Below are 19,850 nucleotides of genomic sequence, written 5' to 3'. Positions count from 1 at the left end.
AAAGCCTTTGGGCAGCAACAAGGACCACAATGCTTTGGGGGAGCTTAAGTTTGTGCTTCAGAATTCTTTCAGAAGGGAAAAGGGGGGGGGGGGGACTTCCTGTCATTTCCATTGCTTTCTGCATGTGGGACCAACATGGGCAATGCAGAGTTTAAACAGTTGCAAATGGAGGGAGGGAACATCGTGCCTTGTTTTACATATTTCTCCCTGACTGCGTTGAATTTAACATGAAGTTGCTCCATTGTTCACAGGGCTCCCTGCCTCATATACATTGACAGAAGCTACTGTTTACATTCCTTCATTGTTTGCTTATGGAAAATAAGGGGGAGTGACAAAAAAGAGAAGGGAAAGAGAGAGAGAAAAGAGGGAGGCACTGACCATAGTGCAGAACCACCCAATAACCTTGTCTTATGTGATCATTAACCTTGCTGGAAAATGCATCTGGCAGTGCACTCTGGAGCTTGTCATTAGAATGTGAGCAGAGACACAGATACTGCAGAGGCATTTCAAGGATTTTTTGATTTGCTGCAAATATTATAAATATTTCACCTATTTTGTGTGACTGCAAAATGAGATTCCAACAGCTCCTTTATATCTTATTTTTTCTCTTGATGAGTCTACTCCTTATAAATGGACAGAGGCCAGGTAAGAATTGTGTCTTCACATTACATGTTAATATGTATATTTTATATGAGTACCGACTATACAGTTTAAGTTTATTGCTATGACTTTGTTCCAAACACTTATGGATTCTTAGTTATTGTACTTCCATTGCTATTTGTTTTGCAGAATTTTTAAAGCCCTGGATCTATAGACATATTAATAGTAATAAAGATATACATGTATACAGGATAACTACTAAAAGGTCTAAAGAAATTAATTTAAACCAGATCTAAAGATGTTGCATTTCCATGCCTGCTCATGAGAAAACACGATCAGACAATGTTATATCAGCTACATCAAACGTACCTTGGTATGTAGGATCCACAGCACTTAGCTTTGATGATTGACTTGACTAGGCTGAGTTTACGCCCTGATAAAAATCACGATGAAACCAAATGAAGCTGTTAAGACGTCAACAGCTATAATCACGGCGGTGATAGAGATGAATTCGGACACTTAAGGAGCAATACATATGTTTAAAAGGTTGCAAGTAGCATCTTTACGAATATTGGATGGGGGGAGGGAACGAGTTCTACACTTGCTGCGATGTAATTTTGTTTACTACTTAGCATTGACGGTAACCTATCATTCAAATCTGCTATCTATGTTGATTGCAATGTTAGTGTTTCCTATGACGGCTTTAAAGCAGTGCTTTGATCAGATTTATCATAAAAAGCGGTAGTTAAAAAAAAGCAGCTTGTTTACTGTACAATTATTGTTAGACGGATCTGAAACAACCAGCCATTCAAAACTTCCACACACACACCTATGAAAGAAAACTTACCGAGGTTTTTGAACGAACAAAATATGGAAGCAAAATTCCAAGCAGTAGAATTATAGTCTTTAAGTTAGGCAATTGTAGCAACTACACCAAAATAAACTAATTTCACTCTATTTCCTGATTAAGGCAAAAAAAAGTTGTCAGCAGGAGCAGAGAAGGTATCAACGCGCCGCACTGCTGGTTGCATTTCTGACTCTTCTTTTTGCTTAAGGGAGTTTTATCAATGGGGGGGAAGGGAGAGAAGAGAACATCTCAAATGTGACCCTATGTCTGTCTTCGTCGATGCAGAAATCAACGCAAACTTCATGACTACTACGCCCGCTGTAGAGCCAGATTGCGCCCTAACTTGAAATTAGAACACATAGAAAAGGGGCTCGATATACAAAGTATATAAGGAAGGGATTCATCCTGTAAGGTAGAGAGCACTATGGCCCCGATTCGGAAATGCATTTATTTTACGCAACTGTTCAAAATGTTTGGGGGTGATATACCTTCTGCTCCAGGAATGGTGACTGCAATTTTTGAATATGCTCGGTCAACAAGCTTATGGCACATGGGGGTGGGGGACGGACGCTATTTCTTAAATGGGAAGAAATCTATAATTTTAAGGGATGTTTTTTAACCCAAAAAGGTGGGGGGAGGGGGAGCGGAAGGCTGTGAGGACAACTAGGGCGAATATGGAAGAAGCTGTATGGTTCAGTGAAAAGACGTTTGTGTTTCTTTCCGTTGCTTTGCTGCTTAATGTCCAATAGCACTTGCCGGAAATTCTTAGAAATTCAGAAGGGGGAAAAATGCAAAAACAAACAGGTTGGTGTAGGACATCAATGCCCGCGGTGATGCCTGGATATCAGGTTCTTTTGCATGCTGTGTTCTCAGTATACACAGGTGTAATAATAATTGTCTGATTGTTGAAGTTTTCGATTCAAACCGTGTGGTTTCAATTCCCGCTTCTGCCTTTCAGCTAACCTGGCCCTGCGCAGAAAGCTGCACAGACACAACTGCTCCCACAGGCGATGTATGCCTCTCCACTCCAGAGTACCCTTCCCCTGAGGTATCTGAAATCCAACCTTACTTTGCCAAAGTTAGGAGAATTCGGTAATAAAACCAGGCGCCAAGGAGGATGTAATTATCAAAGCTTCCCTGTACATTTCTTTGGAAACACTGCTGAACATGCTCTCCAGAATAAGCACATTTCCAAATTCTGCTTACATTTCAAAACAGTTTGCGCTGCATTTTACTAACCAAACCACAGACATGATTGCATTTGGTCTCGAGTCCTTGCGATTTCTTTGTTCTAAAAACAGGGCTTTAACAAAAGCAGTAGGGGAGAAAAGTATGCTTTATTTAAACTCCAGAGCAGGATCCCAGATGCGCTAGGATTATTGCACTTGATTACAGTGTTTTCAGTATGGCAGATTCTGCACAAGAAATTAGCTCCTTTGGATAACGTGCTGTCCCACATTAGCATTCCTTTATACTTCTCCCCTAGGCAAATTCAAACTCCCTCCTCTCCTTACACAGGCTGAAAATTCTTGAATCTGTTATATCTGAAACGTTGCTGGACTAGAAACACTTCCCACTGTACTATTGTAGTTCTGAGGACATTTCTCTTTATATGAAAAGCTAACCCCAAATGTTTAAAAAGGAAGCGCTGGCCAGGGATGAGAACTTTAGACTAGGCACCAAGAGAACTCGGTTATAGCTGTAACTGATTTGCTGTGTGAGGTGGGACAAGTCACTTGTTCTCTCTTACTCTTTGCCCTATGTTCCCCCATCACTAACACGGAGATACTACTTACGGACTTCAAAGAGGATTGCGAAGCTTAATTAATGTCAGCAACGGGCTTTGAGATCCTTGGATGAAAGGCTATGCAAGGGGAAAACATTAATGCTCTATAGCAGATTACAGAATATGCATTCAAATACGTGCATATTCAAATGCATTCCTGTGACTCCAGAAGCATACAGGTAGCATATGTAAATATAGTAGGGTAGGCATCAAAAGGATACCAAGACTCCCTTTCAGGGAAGCATGCAATTTAAGAATGAATAAAACATTCATAAATTTAAGAATGAATAAAACATGCAGTCAATAGTTTTGCATCTTTTAAACTCTTTGTTATAGTCAAGATAATGTGCTAGGCCCAGGCATGTCAGCATAATTAATAAATAATGACAAAATCTATACTAGGAGGAGCCAAGAGGTTTCAATTATCTAAGCAAGCATTTGACTGTATAAAACAAAGACCAAAGCAGAGCTTCTGACAATGCCATGAATATAATTTCTATTTTGCATAAAGCAAACACACACCACACCCAAAACTACCTATCTAAGGGCATCCTTGTTTCCCTGCTGCTACCACAACCAAGTAGCAACTGGCTACACTGGTCTATAAACACAATGGTATGTGTATATGACATACATAGGAAAAGCACAGGAAGCTGGAAAACTGCAAGCCTAAGGAATGATTAAGAGGTCTCTTCAGCATAACCCCAGATTTATTCCAACACTGCACTGAGGCAGTAACTAGAATATTTTCAGGGTGCAGGTTTAAAAACATGCTCATATTAAAGTGTTTAAAGAGAGATCTGCTTAACTGGTGCTTCAGTATTGAGCACCAAGGCCAACCTGCCTGCTCATTTCAAAGGAGATAGTCGAGACAAGTTCCCTCATCAGTAGCAGCATAAACATAACCGGCTAAGCAATCAGATCAGCTCACTCAGTGGGCAGACAGGAGCTAAGTGAGCTGAATGTAGAGAGGGATAGTGGAATTTTAGTTTAGGAGCAGGGGGCTTGTTGAGTCACTCCTGAATGACTTGTTTCAATTCTGATTAAGACAGTGGACTCAACACCCCTTTCCCCCAATCCTGCATTTATAGACTAGAGAGAGTCTGTGAACAGACTATCTCCTTTTTTTCTAATGTGCCCCCGAAATAGTATATCATACATTTGGCTTCAGATTGCACTGTCTGGATGATAAATATGCACTTACTCTGGTTTTTTCTTCCCTTCTTTCCCATTCAGTATATCAATTTGCCAGACTAAAAGCTATTTTCAAAGTTATCTGCTTTAGTTCAGGGAGCTAATTTCTAGTAACAAAAAGTCAGTGACATAGCAAAAAAAATGTACTCATTAATTCATACCCAATTTTATAGGCGTTTAGCTAAAGATTGTTATAATCCTGTTCTGTCAAGCTGTTTAGAAATCTACAGGGCTTGATTTTGGGGGGAGGAAGGATTTAGCATCTGCAGCTCTTACTGATTTCAGCTGGAGCTGTGGATACTCAGTGCTTTTGCAAAAAATCAGGCCTTATATCTTAAGTGGGCTTTACCTTTGAGTTCCATTTCCTTTCCAGTTTTAAACTGGAAATTTATTTTTGTGTATTTACCACAATTGTAATTTAGCATCTTTATTTATTTACAGTGGCATCTAGAGACCCCAACCACAATCAGGACCACATTGTAGCTGGACATACCTATAGTAAGAGACAGTTCCAACCCCAAAGAGTTTACAGTCTAAACCAGGGGTGGCCAACCTGAGTCTGAGAAGGAGCCAGAATTTACCAATGTACATTGCTAAAGAGCCACAGTAATACGTCAGCAGCCCCTCGCCCATTAACTCCCCTGCTCCCAGCGCCTTCAGACCACTGGCAAAGCTGCCGATCAGCACCTCTCCCTCCCGCCCCCCCCACCTGCCAATCACCTGTCTGGGGGAGGGAGAGGGAGGGCATTGCAGGCTCAGGGAGAGGGCGGGAAGGGGTGGAGTCGGGGCAGGGCCTGTGGCAGAGCCAGGGATTGAGCAGTGAGCACCCCCTGGCACATTGGAAAGTTGGTGCCTGTAGCTCCAGCACCAGAGTCTGTGCCTATAAAAGGAGCCACATATTAACATCTGAAGAGCCACGTATGGCTCCAGAGCCACAGGTTAGCCCTCCCTGGTCTAAACAGACAAGAGAGACAAAGCAAGTATTATTATTCCCATTTCACAGATAGAGAATTGGGGCCTGGATCCACAGAGAGACTTAAGTGATACAATGTGGTGTGTTGCAAAACCTAACTTTAAGTGTCTTGAAAATCACTGGGATATACAAGTTGCAGTGAGGCACCTAGGCTCCCTATACAAGGAAGGGGGAGACAGAGAGTTGTTTTAGAATGGGATCCATAAAAGCCAGCATGCTGGGCAGGGGTCGCCTAAGCTAGCCAATGGGAGGTGCTGACAAGAGAGGTGTATCCTAAGCCCTACCCCTGACAATGTTCAGCACCTAAGTCCAGCTGCAGGGAGGAATCTAGCTAGTGATCCACGGCTGGAAACCTCCTTCCTGGAATCAGACAAGTTAGGCCTTGAAACAGCCAGTTCATGCAACACCCAACTTAGGCACCTGCCTGCTTCTACACAAGCCAGTGACTCAACCAGGATACGGAAGACCCCACTTTCAATTCTCACCTATGCCTGATGAGGAGATGAATACTGTAACCACTGGCCTGCAGAATGCTTCACCTTCACACACACACACACACACACTCTCTCTCTCTCTCTCTCTGGCCCAGTTAATATTTAATTTCAATGGACAGGCTTTAGCAAGAGAGACCCACATCAGAATATCCCATAGTTTAGTGGTGAGGGCACTCTCCTGAGAGATCTTTGTTCAAATCCCTTTTCCTCATCAGGCAGAAGGGGGAATTGAACCATGGTCTCCCACAGCCCAGGAGAGTGCCCTAACCCCTGGACTAACAGTTTTAAGGGAAGTGACTGCTGTTGCCTCCTCCCCCCACCCTTTTGCACAGAGTTAGGCTATCATTAGGACCCTTCCAAATTCATGGTCCACTTTGGTCAATTTCACAGTCAAAGAATTTGAAAAATCACAAATTTCATGTTTTCAGCTATTTAAATCTGAAATTTCACAGTGTTGTAATTATGGGACTCCTGACCCAAAAAGGAGTTGTGAGGGGGTCACAAGGTTATTGTAGGGGGGTTGTGGTACTGCTATCCTTACTTCTGTTTGGCTGCTGGCAGCAGCGCTGCCTTCAGAGCTGGGCAGCTGGCGAGTGACGGCTGCTGGCCGGGAGCCCAGCTCTGAAGGCAGAGCCGTCGCCAGCAGCAGCACAGAGGTAAGGATGGCATTGTATGGTATTACCACCCTTACTTCTGCTCTGCTGCCTGCAGAACTGGGCCCTCAGTCAGCAGCTGCCACTCTCCAGCCACCCAGCTCTGAAGGCTGCAGCGCAGGAGTAAGGGTGGCTGCGCTGCTGCTGGCGACGGCTTTGCCTTCAGAGCTGGGCACGCAGCCAAAAGCAGGGCCGGCTCTGGCTTTTTTGCTGCCCCAGGCAAAAAAGCCTCCGGCCGCCCCCCCCAGCGCGGCAGAGGAGGGCGCGGGGGGGTGGGGAGGAGGGCGGCCGGAGCCCCGGGGGGAGGGTAGAGTGCCCAGCCAGGGCTCCGCTCTCCCCGGCAACCAGAGCGCCAGGGGGAAGGTGGCGAGCCCCAGCTGGGGCTCCGCTCTCCCCGGCGGCCAGAGCCGGAGCGCCGCACCACGCTGCCCCCTCCAGGTGCCGCCCCAAGCACAAGCTTGGTGGGCTGGTGCCTGGAGCCGGCCCTGGCCAAAAGCTGCCACTCTCCAGCCACCCTGCTCTGAAGGCAGTGCAGAAGTAAGGGTAGTAATACCGTCACCCCCTAAAATAACTTTGTAACCCCCCAACTCCCTTTTGGGTCAGGACCCCCAATTTGAGAAATGCTGGTCTCCCCTGTGAACTCTGTATAGCATAGGGTAAAAGCACACAAAAGACCAGATTTCACGGTTTGTGACACGTTTTTCATGGCCGTGAATTTGGTAGGGCCGTAGCTATCACCTACACTTAAAATGCTGCAGCTGCGCCGTTGGAGCACTTCAATGTAGACACTCACTACTGTGACAGAAGGAGTTCTCCCATTGCTATAGTTGATCCACCTCCCCGAGAGGCAGAATTGAGGTTGACTAAAGAATTCTTCTGTTGACCTAGCACAGTCTATACTGGGAGTTAGGACAGCATAGCTACATTTCTCAGGGGTGTGGATTTTTTTATACCCCTGAGACACGTAGCTTTGCCAATGTAAGTTTCCAGTACAGTCCAGCCCTTTGGTGTGCTCTAAGTAAACCACCAGATCAGGCCCTGCAGGCGAGCTAGAAGGATGGGCACCTATCTTCCCTAATTTGAGAATTGCACTGGGGCTTAGATGGGAGATAGACAGGCACCAGGATGCCTGAGGCAGCAGCGTGCATGCCCAGAGGCAGAAACTTAGGCACCTAGGAGACTTTTTTACAGCAAAAATTAGGCCTGTGTGAGTTTAGATCCCTACAGAGTTAGGTGGCAGCTAACTGGGGATTTTGTGGCTCACAGTGGTGCCTAAAAGTGGAAGTTAGGTACCTGAATCTCTCTGTAGATCTGGCCGTAAGTGAGTTGTCCATTGTGGTACAAAAATCTGGGGCAGAACTCAACCCAGATCTTCCAAGTCCCACTCCAGTGCCTTAAGCACAGACCATATTTCCTTCTATCTAATGAGCTGTTATTGCAAAGCTTACCATTTGTTTTCTGGAATCTGAGCTGTCACAGGAGACAGTTGTAATGTATCTGGGAATTCAGTAGTTGGGATCTATTAGCCCTTCCTAGCAGACCACTTGAAACAAAATTATGAGACTCACAGGCTCCTCCAAGCCTATACAAACAGCAATGGCTGTTGAATGATTTACTTATTTAACAGATTTAAACAAAATGAGGCCCACTGGGTGAATATCTACTGTTTACCTGATTCAAATGAAGCAGAATAAGCAAACTATGACCATTGCATTTAAGGATATTGGCTTCCACTACAAACACCCTGTTCAACCAGTACAAATAAACAAACCACCAGAGAAAATCATTGTTTGATTAACCTTGATTTTCTGTAGTAATCAGGTCCTCTAATTAAAAGGAAAACAATATTTGGAATGTGGCACCATAGTGAAAGAGAAACTTAAATAAAAAGAAAGCTATTCCTTCCTGGGCCAGAGGTCAAGAATGCATTTGATTTTTTTAAAATCCACACACTTCACAGCGCCTTGCAATCACACATCAGCAGAGGTGAGGTGCCTAATTCATGCAATCAAAATAATGAGATGAAATTCTGGTAACGATTATAAACAGAAACAAAAACTATGGTGGCCTTGTAAAGTCAATACACTTTCTCTGTGTCAAAATGTAGGGAGCTACTGAACATCCATGAACCTCTTTAAAGATTAATGGAATTGATAGTGCAATGATTTTAAATCAAGTGTGATTTTTGCCTTCCCAAACCATACTTTCTAACAGAAAGAAGAATGAAAGAGGAAACCAGTCAAGAAAATGCAATGTGATAGCTGCAGCATTCTAATCAGTGCAGGTGTCCATGTAAAAGCCATCACCACATTCAGAACCTTATCAGACTGCTTCTGGAACAACTTCACAGGAGTTTCAGATTTCTCTAAGTTGGGAAAAACAATGGAATCTCAAAGGACCCCTTTCAGGAACTTGGGAAAATCAAGAGTGCCATAAAAAGATAAGTCATTCTTTTCTACATACCAACAAATAGCCATGTGGGTAACAGCAAAGCATTGTAGCTTTGAAATTTTTCAAAAATTAGACCAACATTATACCACTGAAAGAGCTATTATTTTAATAGTTATTATTTACCATTCACATATGTCTGTGTATTTCTATTTAGATATAATACCTAGTAAAGAACATGAAAAGAATGGTGAAAAATAAATATTTAATAGTTACATTTTATGGACAAATATATGGGTTTTAATGTTTATGGTAGTATTGGATGTTTATATGTAGCCATAATTATGCAATTAACTTTACTATATTCTTAAGAAAAGCATAATGCATCTATCAGAAAGTTGTAAGTGCTAACCTCTCTTAGGAAGCAAAAATCTTCAATCTAGACTTTAGAAAAGAATCCTGAATGTCTTAGCTCTGTTATAAATCATGTTGCATACCACAAAAACATAGGTCATGATCTTTGACGGTTATTTGTGTTTATAAAATACCTATGTGGCTGTATATTTTGTAAAAATAAAAAAAAATGCTCTTCAATTAATGTCTCATTTTAAATAAACTTTGTACAATTTTTGTTTTTAATTTTATATTCCTTATGTGTAAAGGGTCCTGCACCCAAAGAAAAATTAAGAATGTACCTAATTTCTTTTGTAAATTTCATAAGGGATCAATGTAAAACTTTTCCTACTCAATTTCTGACATACAGTTAAATAAAATTCAGTTATTCACTTGATGTTACATTTTCAGCAGATTTTTTCCCCAATTTTTCTTTGCATTCTGAAAGTATTAAAATAATTCTAGTAATTTTGATACATAGAAACAACTTATTATGAGATTCTTGCATTTAACCTATAGGACAGTATAGTTAAAGCATTATATTGTGTCATGTCACTTGATATGATAAAACAATGTGATTTGCATTGGGATGCAGACATGATTCCACATCTCTAAGTCTGAAATAAATGTGAGTCTTTAACTGTCCTATAAACTACACTAGACCTTGAAAACTGAAGTTTTCCTGCAAATAAAATGAAATGTCACTGGACCTTGAAAACTGAAAATTTCCTGCAAATAAAATGAAATGTCATTGCCCTGTTTTAGGGCAAGCAGCAACTCCAGCAGTAAAAGAAGTGGTCCTATTTCCAAATTGAGAGCAAAAGTCAAAATCAGCATTAACTCATTCCTGGAAAGGATGAATACAACAAGTAAATAACAATATGGTGCTTGAGTCTAAAATGGAAAAAAGTGGTAGTAGCCATTGAAGTCAACAGGAATTTTGCCATCAACATTAGTGACAGCAGAACTGGGACTAACAGGCCCGATATTCAATTGAGCCTCAAATCACACTTGACTTACGTACAGGTTTTTGTGTGTGTGGTTTGGTTTTGTTTGTTTTGTTTTTGTTTAAGGTGCACTTTCATTTGGAGTGTAGAATATATAGATGCAAGCCCACTTAGACAAATGGGCTTTTGTATGTGAGAATCTGGTATCACCTACAAAAACAGGAGACATTTGGGTCCCAATCCTGCCACAACAAACCCCTATGGGTAATCCGACTGAACTGAATCAAATTATTCATCTGCCTGGGTGTTAACAGGATTTTCGCCATTGTGTGTGTATACACCTGCAGGGCTGCACACATGCAAATGAAAGCTGCTGAAAAATCAGAACTCAATTACATAAGGAACTAACCTAACTTGAATTTTAAAAAACCTTAACTAAGTGGTATTTAGTTCTCAAGCTGACACAGTCAAAATGTGGGTTTTTGAAACCTAAATAAATATCCCCTAATAGAGAAAGAATCTGAGATTATGTTGGACTATTTATTTAACAAATTTTATATCCTACTCCCTTTCATCAACTCTTTAAATTACATTAGCTATTTAGAGTGAAATACAAAATAATATAAAACCAGGTCAGCAGGAAATAGACTGTGGTGAGAAACAGCAAAGCGGTATGTTCACAAATGATAAACAATTCACCTCTTCCCTTTCCAGTATAGACAAAGGAAATTATAGAAGAATAAGTCTGGTAATGCTTTTCTTACACACACACTCACTCTGCTCTCGGTCGCAGTACATTTATCCCAGTGTAACCTACAGCAGAATTTGACCCAAAAATGCTAGGTTTAGTAAGCGAAACTCATATTTTAACTCCATAGCACAAGTGAAACATAAACTGCTACAGACCAGTACTTTGTATAGTGATCTGCTACTAATATTTATCTTATTTCTTTCTAGTAACAGCAATCAATATATTTTTTGTCAACCATAGCACAATTCTGATACAAAAAACATTGTAACATACCTTTTTATTCAGGAGCAATGCCTAAGTGCTTAGCTAAATCCAGTAATGATGATGCTTTTTTGCCTAACTCTCAGAGTTAGGCTGTTGATAGACTTGTCAGCTGAATGGCTTTATTCCTTGATTACTGTTCATTAAATTGGGTTAGTCCTGAGCAGATTACATAGTCTTGAAATAGTAGAGATTTGGTAAAAAAAGATCATTTATTGCAAGAGATCATTCAAGATACATGAACAACAGTTTAGGTAGAAAAATGTATGCACTATTCACAAAGACATAACTGTACACCAATGTCTACTGAGGGGGAAATTTGTTTTGCTTTACCTAGCATGCATACATGAGAGCTCCTTTGGGCAGTGAATATCCCTTGTTGAATGTTTCGAAAGTGCTTAACACATCTGAGCAGTACCTCAAATAAACTATAATAAAATAATAAACAATAATATTAATAGAATATGTGCATTTTGGTTCAACTAGATTTTGTATGTACTTTTAGCATGGTTTTTATAGCACTATTTTTTCAGGAGAAATAAAGACATTTTAAAAAACAGTAAAAAATCCTGAAAGACACAAAGCTTTTATTAACTGCAAACCAAAATACATACTATGTAATTTACTTCATAGCCACCACTTCAGTGTTAATGATTAATTCTTAATGTTTATGCTCAAGACTATTCTGGTTGTGATCCTACAGATCACACAATCTAAGGCCTCAGACCTGCAAATATGTGAGTAGCTGTATACACAAAACTAGTGCCAATGAGTTCTGTAGCTACTCATGTGCATAAAGTTACTTGTGTGTAAGTGCTGGCAGGATCATGCCAAGTAGAGTTGGGCTAAATAGGAGATTTCTGAGTAACAAGTAGAGTGCAAAAGGAAGCAGTATTTGTACTTCATTAGATGCCACTCTTGCCCATGTCTAAGCATAGAAACTATGCCCCCATACTTTTGTTGGAGGTTTTTCTGTTTTGGCTAAAATATTAAACCCAGAGCATGATCACTGCAGTCATTAATTATCCTAGTGCATGTTTCACAAGAGCACAGGTGTTCACCTGGCTGTTATGAATAAACTCTAATGACTTTCTGCCTAACCAAATACTTCCTGTGTTTTCAATTGTGCACTGTTGAACTGCTGGCATGTCTGGTCCCAAAACTGACTGCACTTCAATAGCAGATGAAATGACCAGTGTATAGTTTAAATGAGCAGAGCATTCTGGAATGAAGAGTTCTATCTAAATGTAAAATGCACGAGAAACAAAAAGAAATGGACCAGCTGATTCAGCGTCAAAGCCAGGAGCTGTGGGGTTTATAAAGCAGTGATTCAGTATAATTAGTATTTCTCCACTACCGTATTTTAGATTGTTTTCTTTTTAGTCCCTCATTTGTTTTCATATTTGTATTTTTAGCAAGGGGAAAGAGGATTTGGTGGCCAAACTAAAGATGACCAAACATCTTGTTTTATACATTCAGAAAATCATCCGGGTTTGTGCTGGTGGATGGGGAAAGGTGGAATTTCCCCTTTCACTGAAGGACACCAGACAAAAGAATACTTTTACAACCATTATTCTACCATGTGGCTCATCGGGGTAGTATACTGCACTTAAAACTAGTTCCTCTGCTCAACTGACAAAGGGGGGCGGTGGGGAAATCATGTTACTGGATACCCAAAATGATATTAACTATTGTAGGAATATACAACTGTTCTAAGTATACGAATTCTTTGGGAGAGGTAACAGAAGTATGAAGTTGATGTACCCTGAAGGCTCAGAAACAAAAAGGCAAATTAAAAGAAATCAAAAACTTATTTATTTTTTTAATTTCATGACTTTCAGGTATATAACTCACGATTTTTTAATTCTTATAGTTGCCAATTTATCTTGGGGTTTTAGATCTATATTTAATAAAAATTACCGTATAAAATTGCTTTTGAGAAGGATTTTATACAAGAGTGTCAGAGCCAAATCTTTAAAGGTATTTAGGCAACTAGAGGGATTTTCAAAAGCATCTAGATGCTTTTAACTTTTAAAAATCTGGTCATTAGTGAATATTTGGAAACCCAAATTCTACACACAGATTGCAACATGTAAAAAAAACACTAGGGTGCTAGACAGAGGCAAGATAATAGTTAACAAAAACAATCTCCATTGGTGAATCAAAAACAAAAAAAAAAGTTTGGAGACCAACCCAGGATTTCCTGGGTTGGAAATCAGTCAGCCTTAAAGTCACACCATCCCAAAGAATAAACCTGTGCATGGTGTGACCCTATACCCCAGGGGTCTCAAACACGCGGCCTGCAGGGTTCTTTCATGCGGCCCGCCAAGCTCCCCACGTGCCCTTTGCCTACCCCGTGGCGCTGCGAGCCCTGCGCAGCTCCCTGAAGCGGCCGGAACTATGGCCCTGCAGCCCCAGGCAGGGCGGAGGGGAGAGTAGAGGGCTCTATGCTCTCACTTCCAGGCACTGCCCCCCGCAGCTCCCATTGGCCGGGAATGGGGAACCACAGCCAGTGGGAGCTTTGGGGGAGGTACCTGGAGGAGCAGCAAGAGCAGCACATGGTGCCGTTTTCTTCCGCCCCCGGGACTCCGGCTGCTTCCTGGAGCAGAGCGGGGCCAGGGAGCCTGCCCTGGCCACGGTGCGCAGCGCTGCCACCCCGGAGCCGCTCTAGGTAAGCAGCGCTGGGCCGGAGCCCCCTGCCACATCCCACACACCCCTCATGCACCCCAACCCCCTGCTGCACCCCACACCTCAACTCCCTGCCCTGAGCCCCCTGCCACACCCCTCACCCCTCCTGCACCCCACACCAACTCCCTGCCCTGAGCCCCCTGCCGTACCCTGCACTCCCTGCCCTGAGCCCCCTGACACACCCATCACCCCTCCTGCACTCCACACCCCAACTCCCTGCCCTGAGCCTCCTGCCACACCCTGCAACCCTCCTGCACTCTGTGCACTGAGCCCCCTGCCACACCCCTCCTGCACCCCACATCTCAACTCCCTGCCCTGAGCTCCCTGCTGTACCCTGCACACTTCCTGTACCTCAACTCCCTGCCCCGAGCCCCCACCACACCCCACACCCCTGGGGGCAGGGAGGGAGCAGAATTGGGGTGAGGACTTTGGGGAAGGGGTTGAAATGGGGGCAGGGAAGAGGCAGGGCAGGGTTGGGGCCTCATGGAAGGGGTGGAATGGGGGTGGGGCCAGGGGCAGGAAGAGGTGGGTGTCAATGATGTGGCCCTTAGGCCAATGCACTAGTCCTCATGCGGCACTTGTGGTCATTTGAGTTTGAGACCCCGCCATGCCCCATATTCTTCATAGACATATGCTTATGATATGAATATGGCATAACTAAGATATGTTTTATGCAAGATGGGTTATGTAAGGTATAATTGGAAAGGTTATGATTTACTGAATAGGATTATCCTATTTGTATGCAGGTATCAATACCTAACTTCAGATACAGAAATGACTATGTAACAATTTACAACTAATAAATTTGTTAGTCTCTAAGGTGCCACAAGTACTCCTGTTCTTTTTGCAGATACAGACTAACACAGCTGCTACTCTGAAATTTACAACTGTTTACACTTGGGGAATGCCTTCCAGACAGTATGCAATCAGCCTGGATGGGCCATTAGGAAGGACAATAGGACTCTGAAGATGCTAATCTCCCTCCTTCCTGAGAAGTTTCCAGGGATGCTGCTTTTAACAGTGCAGGGTCAGATGATCATGTCATCTGGTACTGAACACCATCTTGGACTTCTAGTTTTTACATTAAGAGAGGGTGGGGGTCAAACTGGGAAACAAAGGATTTCCGCAAATCCTATTTAAGGCTGGGGACTGAGTTAATCTTGGTTCTTCTCCACTGCCCCCCTCTCCAAGAAGGAAGACTGCTGAAAACACCTGAAGAAACAGAGGAACTAAGCGGGAGGCAGGGGCTGAGCCCAGGCCAAAAAGGTCTAGCCTGTGAAAGGAAGACTTGGAGATTTAAGCTGCAAGCAGTGCAGTTTACCTTTGAGAAACTCTGCAACCTGTATAAAACAACACGTAGGGTGAGAATTTGCTACTATTAAGCACTTAATTTAGTGTAATAAGCTTAGTTTGTGTGTTTTGTTTTATTGGCGCAGTAATCTGCTTTGTTCTGTTTGCTATCCCTTATAATAACTTAAAATCTACCTTTTGTAGTTAATAAACTTTGTTTATTCTATAACTAGTTTGTGTAATTCATAAGTGGGGGGGGGGAAATGTCCATATCTTCCTCCAAATGGAGGGAGGGAGCGAATTTCGTGAGCTTATGCTGTATAGCTCTCTGTACAGCGCAAGACAATATAATTTGGGGTTTACACTCCAGAGGGTGTGGGCACTTGAGTGCAGGGCAATCCCTGAGCTGTCTTCCCACACAGACTCTGTATGATGCTACAGCTGGGAGTGTCCCTACCTGTGTGTAAGCAGCAGGACACGGTGAGGGAGCCCAGGCTGGTGGAACGGGCAGGCTCAGTGGAAGCCCAGTACATCAGGTGGCACCCTAGAAGAGGGGACAACCCATCAGACATGAGGAAAACCCCCTAGCATTTAGAATTAAAAATTAATATAGTAATATAAACAGGAAGTGTTGTACCAGAACTACTGTGAGATGTGATTGCTGAAGCTTCCAGTAACTTCAATGATTCTTACTAAACCTATGCACAATTATATCCATCCAGTAGTAACAAATGTAAATGATGAAGACATGCTAAAAGTAAGAAATGCATTTTACAAAATAAACAAGTTAAAGGAGCAAAACCACATTTACAGTGCATCATAAGAAAAAGGCAATCCAATTCAGGCCATCAGAACAGCAGCTCAAACGCATTTGGGAATTGCTGTGAGGCTTTATGCAATCATAGGAACAGATAAAGGATTCTTGTAAATACTACCACCATGTATAAATGTGAAACTGCTCGGACGGGGAGGGAGAATGCATGTAACTATTTCACTGGTCTTCTTGAACAGCTCCAACATCACCTCCGACAGGGAAGAGCTGCCTTGTCTAGGCACAGGGATGCACACAGCCTGGGGAAAGGGGTGCTGAGCTGTACCATCCTGCTAGGGTGAAAAGACGCCTCTGGTCCTCATCATCTTATGTTTGCAACCACTGCAGCTAGCTCGCCTCGCCAGCTGGGGTAACTTATCCCCTCTACCGTCCGCAGTGCCTCGTTCACAGTCCCGACTGCTTGCCCTTCTCCCCCGACCCCGCGTACAGCAGCGGCAAGGCACCCCATTCAGCCGAAGTTACTGCGCAGGCTCCATTGGCGGCCCAAACCAGCTCAGTAACAGCCAAAGCTAAGCAGCGACGTGCGGCGGGCAGCAGAACGTAACGTTACTCCGGCAGCCCCGCTGAGACCACAGCTCCCCGCGGCACGGAGACCACAGCTCCCGGCAGGCAATGCTCTGTCATGGGCCCGGCCGGGACTTGTGCCCGTTGCATGCCGGGACCTGTAGTCTCCGGCGCACGGATGTGTCACCGTTGTAATCTCCTCCCCGTGGAAAGGCGCACGGCTGGGGAGTTCTCATGGCGGGCGGCTCCGTCCCAGTACCGAGCGGAGAGGACGTTATTTGGCGCTGCCGCGAAGGCTCAACTAAGCTCGGCTCCGCCTTTCACAACTTCCGCGGCGTCGGGAGGCCATGGAGGAGGGAAGAGGGTAATTCTGATTGGCTGAAGAGAAAGCGAGGGGCGGGAAGAAAGACCCTTAACCCCGGCCGCTCTCCATTTTGATTGGATACAGGGCCCGAGGCCGACGTGGATGCAGGGGTGGAAAGTCCTCTCCTTATTGGCTGCGGGCCGCAGCGTCTCCCCGGAAGGAAGGGATAGATGTTGGGCCCGAGGAGACGTGAGCGCCGGCACGAGCGAAACCCTGGAGACTCCGCGACTGGGCCCCCGCTGGCAGCGTCACGTGGCAGGGCCTGTCTCAGGAACTGTTGGTCTGGGGGCCGTTGGTGAGCGCGCGGGCGCTGGGCGGGGCTGAGCATGGCGACGGCCCAGGCCCTGGAGAGCCTGCAGGTGGAAGCCAGCTGCTCCATCTGCCTGGACTACCTGAGTGACCCCGTCACCATTGACTGTGGCCACAACTTCTGCCGGGGCTGCATTGCCCGCTGCTGGGAGGAGCTGGAAGGCCACTTCCCGTGCCCTGTCTGCCGCCGGCGCTTCCACCTCCGCTGCTTCCGTACCAACCGCCAGCTGGGCAATGTGGCTGAGATTGCCAGGCAGCTCCGTGCCAAGCGCAGCCAGCGCCACCGGCGCCCCCGCCCTGATGCCGCCAGGGCTCTCTGCCACAAGCACCAGCAGGTCCTCAGTCTCTTCTGCGAGAAGGACCAGGAGGCCGTGTGCCTAGCCTGCCGTATCTCCTGCCACCACCGTGACCATGCCGTGGGTTCCCTTGACAGGGCCGCCCTGGCCCATAAGAAGAAGCTGCGTGCCTACCTGGGTCCCCTGAAGAGGCAGGTAGAAGATGCTCGTAAATTCCTCTCCAGCGAGCAGAAGAAGCCGGCTGAGCTGAGGGAGAAAATTGAGAGCCGGCGGCAGAAAATTGCATCCGAGTTTGAGAGGCTGCACCAATTCCTGCAGGAGGAGCAGCAGGCCGTGCTTCGGCGGCTAGAGGATGAGGAGAAGGAGATTCTGCAGAGGCTGAGCGAGAACGCTGCCAAGCTTGCTGACCACAGCACCAGCCTCAGTAAGCTCATCACAGAGATTGAGGAGAGGTGCCAGCAACCAGCCATTGACCTACTGAAGGGCATCAGGAGCACTCTGAACAGGTGTGAAAACATAAGGATCCCCAAGGCCATCTCCATTGAACTGAAGAAGGACAGTTGCAGTTTTCCCTTGCAGCACTTTGCCCTGAAGAAAATGATAAAGAAATTCAAAGCAGATGTGACTCTGGATCCAAAAACAGCTCATCCTAATCTTATACTGTCCGAAGACCGCAAAAGTGTGAGGTTTGGAGAGGCCAAGCAGGATCTGCCTGACAATCCTGAGAGATTTACTTATTACCCATTTGTTCTGGGCTCAGAGGGATTTGTCTCAGGCAGACATTACTGGGAGGTGGAGGTGGGAGATAAGACTCAGTGGACTTTAGGAGTTTGTAGGGACTCTGTGACTAGGAAAGGGAAGATTACACCCTCACCTGAGGATGGATATTGGAGACTCAGGCTGTGGAATAAAGATGTTTACACAGCTCTTACTTCCAGTCCCACACCCCTATTGTTGAGAGTGAAGCCTAAACGGATTGGGATTTTCCTGGATTATGAACTGGGAGAGATTTCATTTTACAATCTGAATGACCATTCTCACATCTACACTTTCACTGAAACTTTTACAGAGAAACTCCGCCCTTTTTTCTATCCCGGAGTCCATACAACTCCTCTGATAATCCGACCAGTTACAGATTGGGAATAATGAAATCAAGACATTAAAAAAATCCTGGTTTTCTAAACTTATTTTATTTTAAAGTGGTCATCTTCACTTCTAGTAATGGACTGAAGACCTGGTGGTTTAAGGCCAGAAGGGACCATCAGATCATCCAGGCTGAGTTCCTGTACATCCTAGGCCACCAACTCCACCTAGTACCCACACATTGAACTTAAAAAAAAAAGTTCAAAACCATTAGAACAGTTGTGGACCTTCTCACAGTAATTTCTTTCTACAAACTGAAGGCATATTTTCTTTTAACTAATGGAAGAATTGGTTTGTTAGCTGCTGGTAGATATCCCATTCTTCTCCAGAGTGGAAGGGAGAGCCTAGGTTATCAAGGAGTAAATTGATACAAGATGACATTGTTTGAAAGTTTTATAAACAACACTGATGTATAGAAAGTTACACACGCTTATGCTATTATGGCTTTTTTGTTAGTGGAATGGTATATGTTAACTTTTTTGCTGGGAGTGCAAACTGCAGTTAAAGTTGTATTTAGGCTTCCAGTATAAGTTCTTGTTTTCAAATCTGTCAGCTTGTTTTTTAATTTATGAGAGTTTGGGGATAAAATGACTGTTTTCTACCCTAAAACATGGTATTAGTTTTGGGTGATTGTAAAATGGTATAATGGGTTTTCATGTCTTTTACTAATTCTAGACCAAATTTGCTCAGTTTAGAAGTTAATAAAATGGGTTTTTTTAAATTGTCAGTCCTGCAAACTCAATCTCTGGGCACTGACAATCAATCTGGGTTCTCTCTTGTTTAGGCATAATCAAATAAAGATTCTGCAGATTAAATTATAATCCTATTACAGATCCAGTTCAGTTATCTTTAGGTGGTTTGTATACATATGTAACTGAAGGCAGAATTTGTTCCTCCAAGTGAAATGTTAATAAAACTGTTTCACCACACTCAGACTGACATTCACAGCATCAACCATTCCTCTTCCCTCCTCAAACAAAAAAAAATCTTACAGGAAGTTCTGTGCTTAGGGTAAACTGAAAAAGAAAAAAAGCAAGAGAATGCAAGTAGTCTACTAGGGCTTGTCAACATTTGGAAGTTTATCAAAATGCCCATTCTGGAATAATTACTGAGTAGTAACTTTGGTATAAACTGCTC

General features: G+C 43.9%; 2 protein-coding genes across 3 annotated transcripts; both read left to right on the top strand.

The window, feature by feature from the left end:
• The first annotated feature begins 398 nt into the window (after window positions 1-398).
• APELA (apelin receptor early endogenous ligand) lies at window positions 399-9,725 on the top strand. Of its 2 annotated transcripts, XR_008445172.1 has the most exons (4): window positions 399-645; window positions 2,406-2,495; window positions 4,869-4,925; window positions 8,762-9,725. XR_008445172.1 is itself a non-coding variant. In XM_054030529.1 (3 exons), exons 1-2 carry the CDS (start codon window positions 570-572, stop codon window positions 2,492-2,494), a joined length of 165 nt encoding a protein of 54 aa, XP_053886504.1. In that variant the 5' UTR covers window positions 406-569; the 3' UTR covers window position 2,495; window positions 8,762-9,725. The 2 variants fall into 2 exon arrangements, 1 of the variants encoding a protein (XP_053886504.1); XM_054030529.1 differs by lacking the exon at window positions 4,869-4,925 and having other exon boundaries at window positions 406-645.
• Window positions 9,726-15,564: 5,839 nt separating this feature from the next.
• Window positions 15,565-19,642, top strand: LOC128838385 (E3 ubiquitin-protein ligase TRIM39-like). Its single transcript, XM_054030528.1, has one exon. The coding sequence runs from the start codon at window positions 17,292-17,294 to the stop codon at window positions 18,714-18,716; it is 1,425 nt and encodes a 474-aa protein (XP_053886503.1). The 5' UTR covers window positions 15,565-17,291; the 3' UTR covers window positions 18,717-19,642.
• The last annotated feature ends 208 nt before the right edge of the window (window positions 19,643-19,850 follow it).

This window comes from Malaclemys terrapin, chromosome 5 (genome assembly GCF_027887155.1).
Source record: "Malaclemys terrapin pileata isolate rMalTer1 chromosome 5, rMalTer1.hap1, whole genome shotgun sequence".
Taxonomy (NCBI): Eukaryota; Metazoa; Chordata; order Testudines; family Emydidae; genus Malaclemys; species Malaclemys terrapin.
The sequence above is the reverse complement of the archived record's forward strand: the minus strand, read 5'-3'. Positions and strand labels throughout refer to the sequence as shown.

What these genes read in the sequence shown, in the direction of transcription:
- APELA (XM_054030529.1), top strand. Translation starts at nt 570, where the DNA reads ATGAGATTCCAACAGCTCCTTTATATCTTATTTTTTCTCTTGATGAGT. An exon ending in TATAAATGGACAGAGGCCAG is followed by an intron (nt 646 to 2,405) that starts GTAAGAATTGTG and finishes TCTGCCTTTCAG; the next exon opens with CTAACCTGGCCCTGCGCAGA.
- LOC128838385 (XM_054030528.1), top strand. Translation starts at nt 17,292, where the DNA reads ATGGCGACGGCCCAGGCCCTGGAGAGCCTGCAGGTGGAAGCCAGCTGC.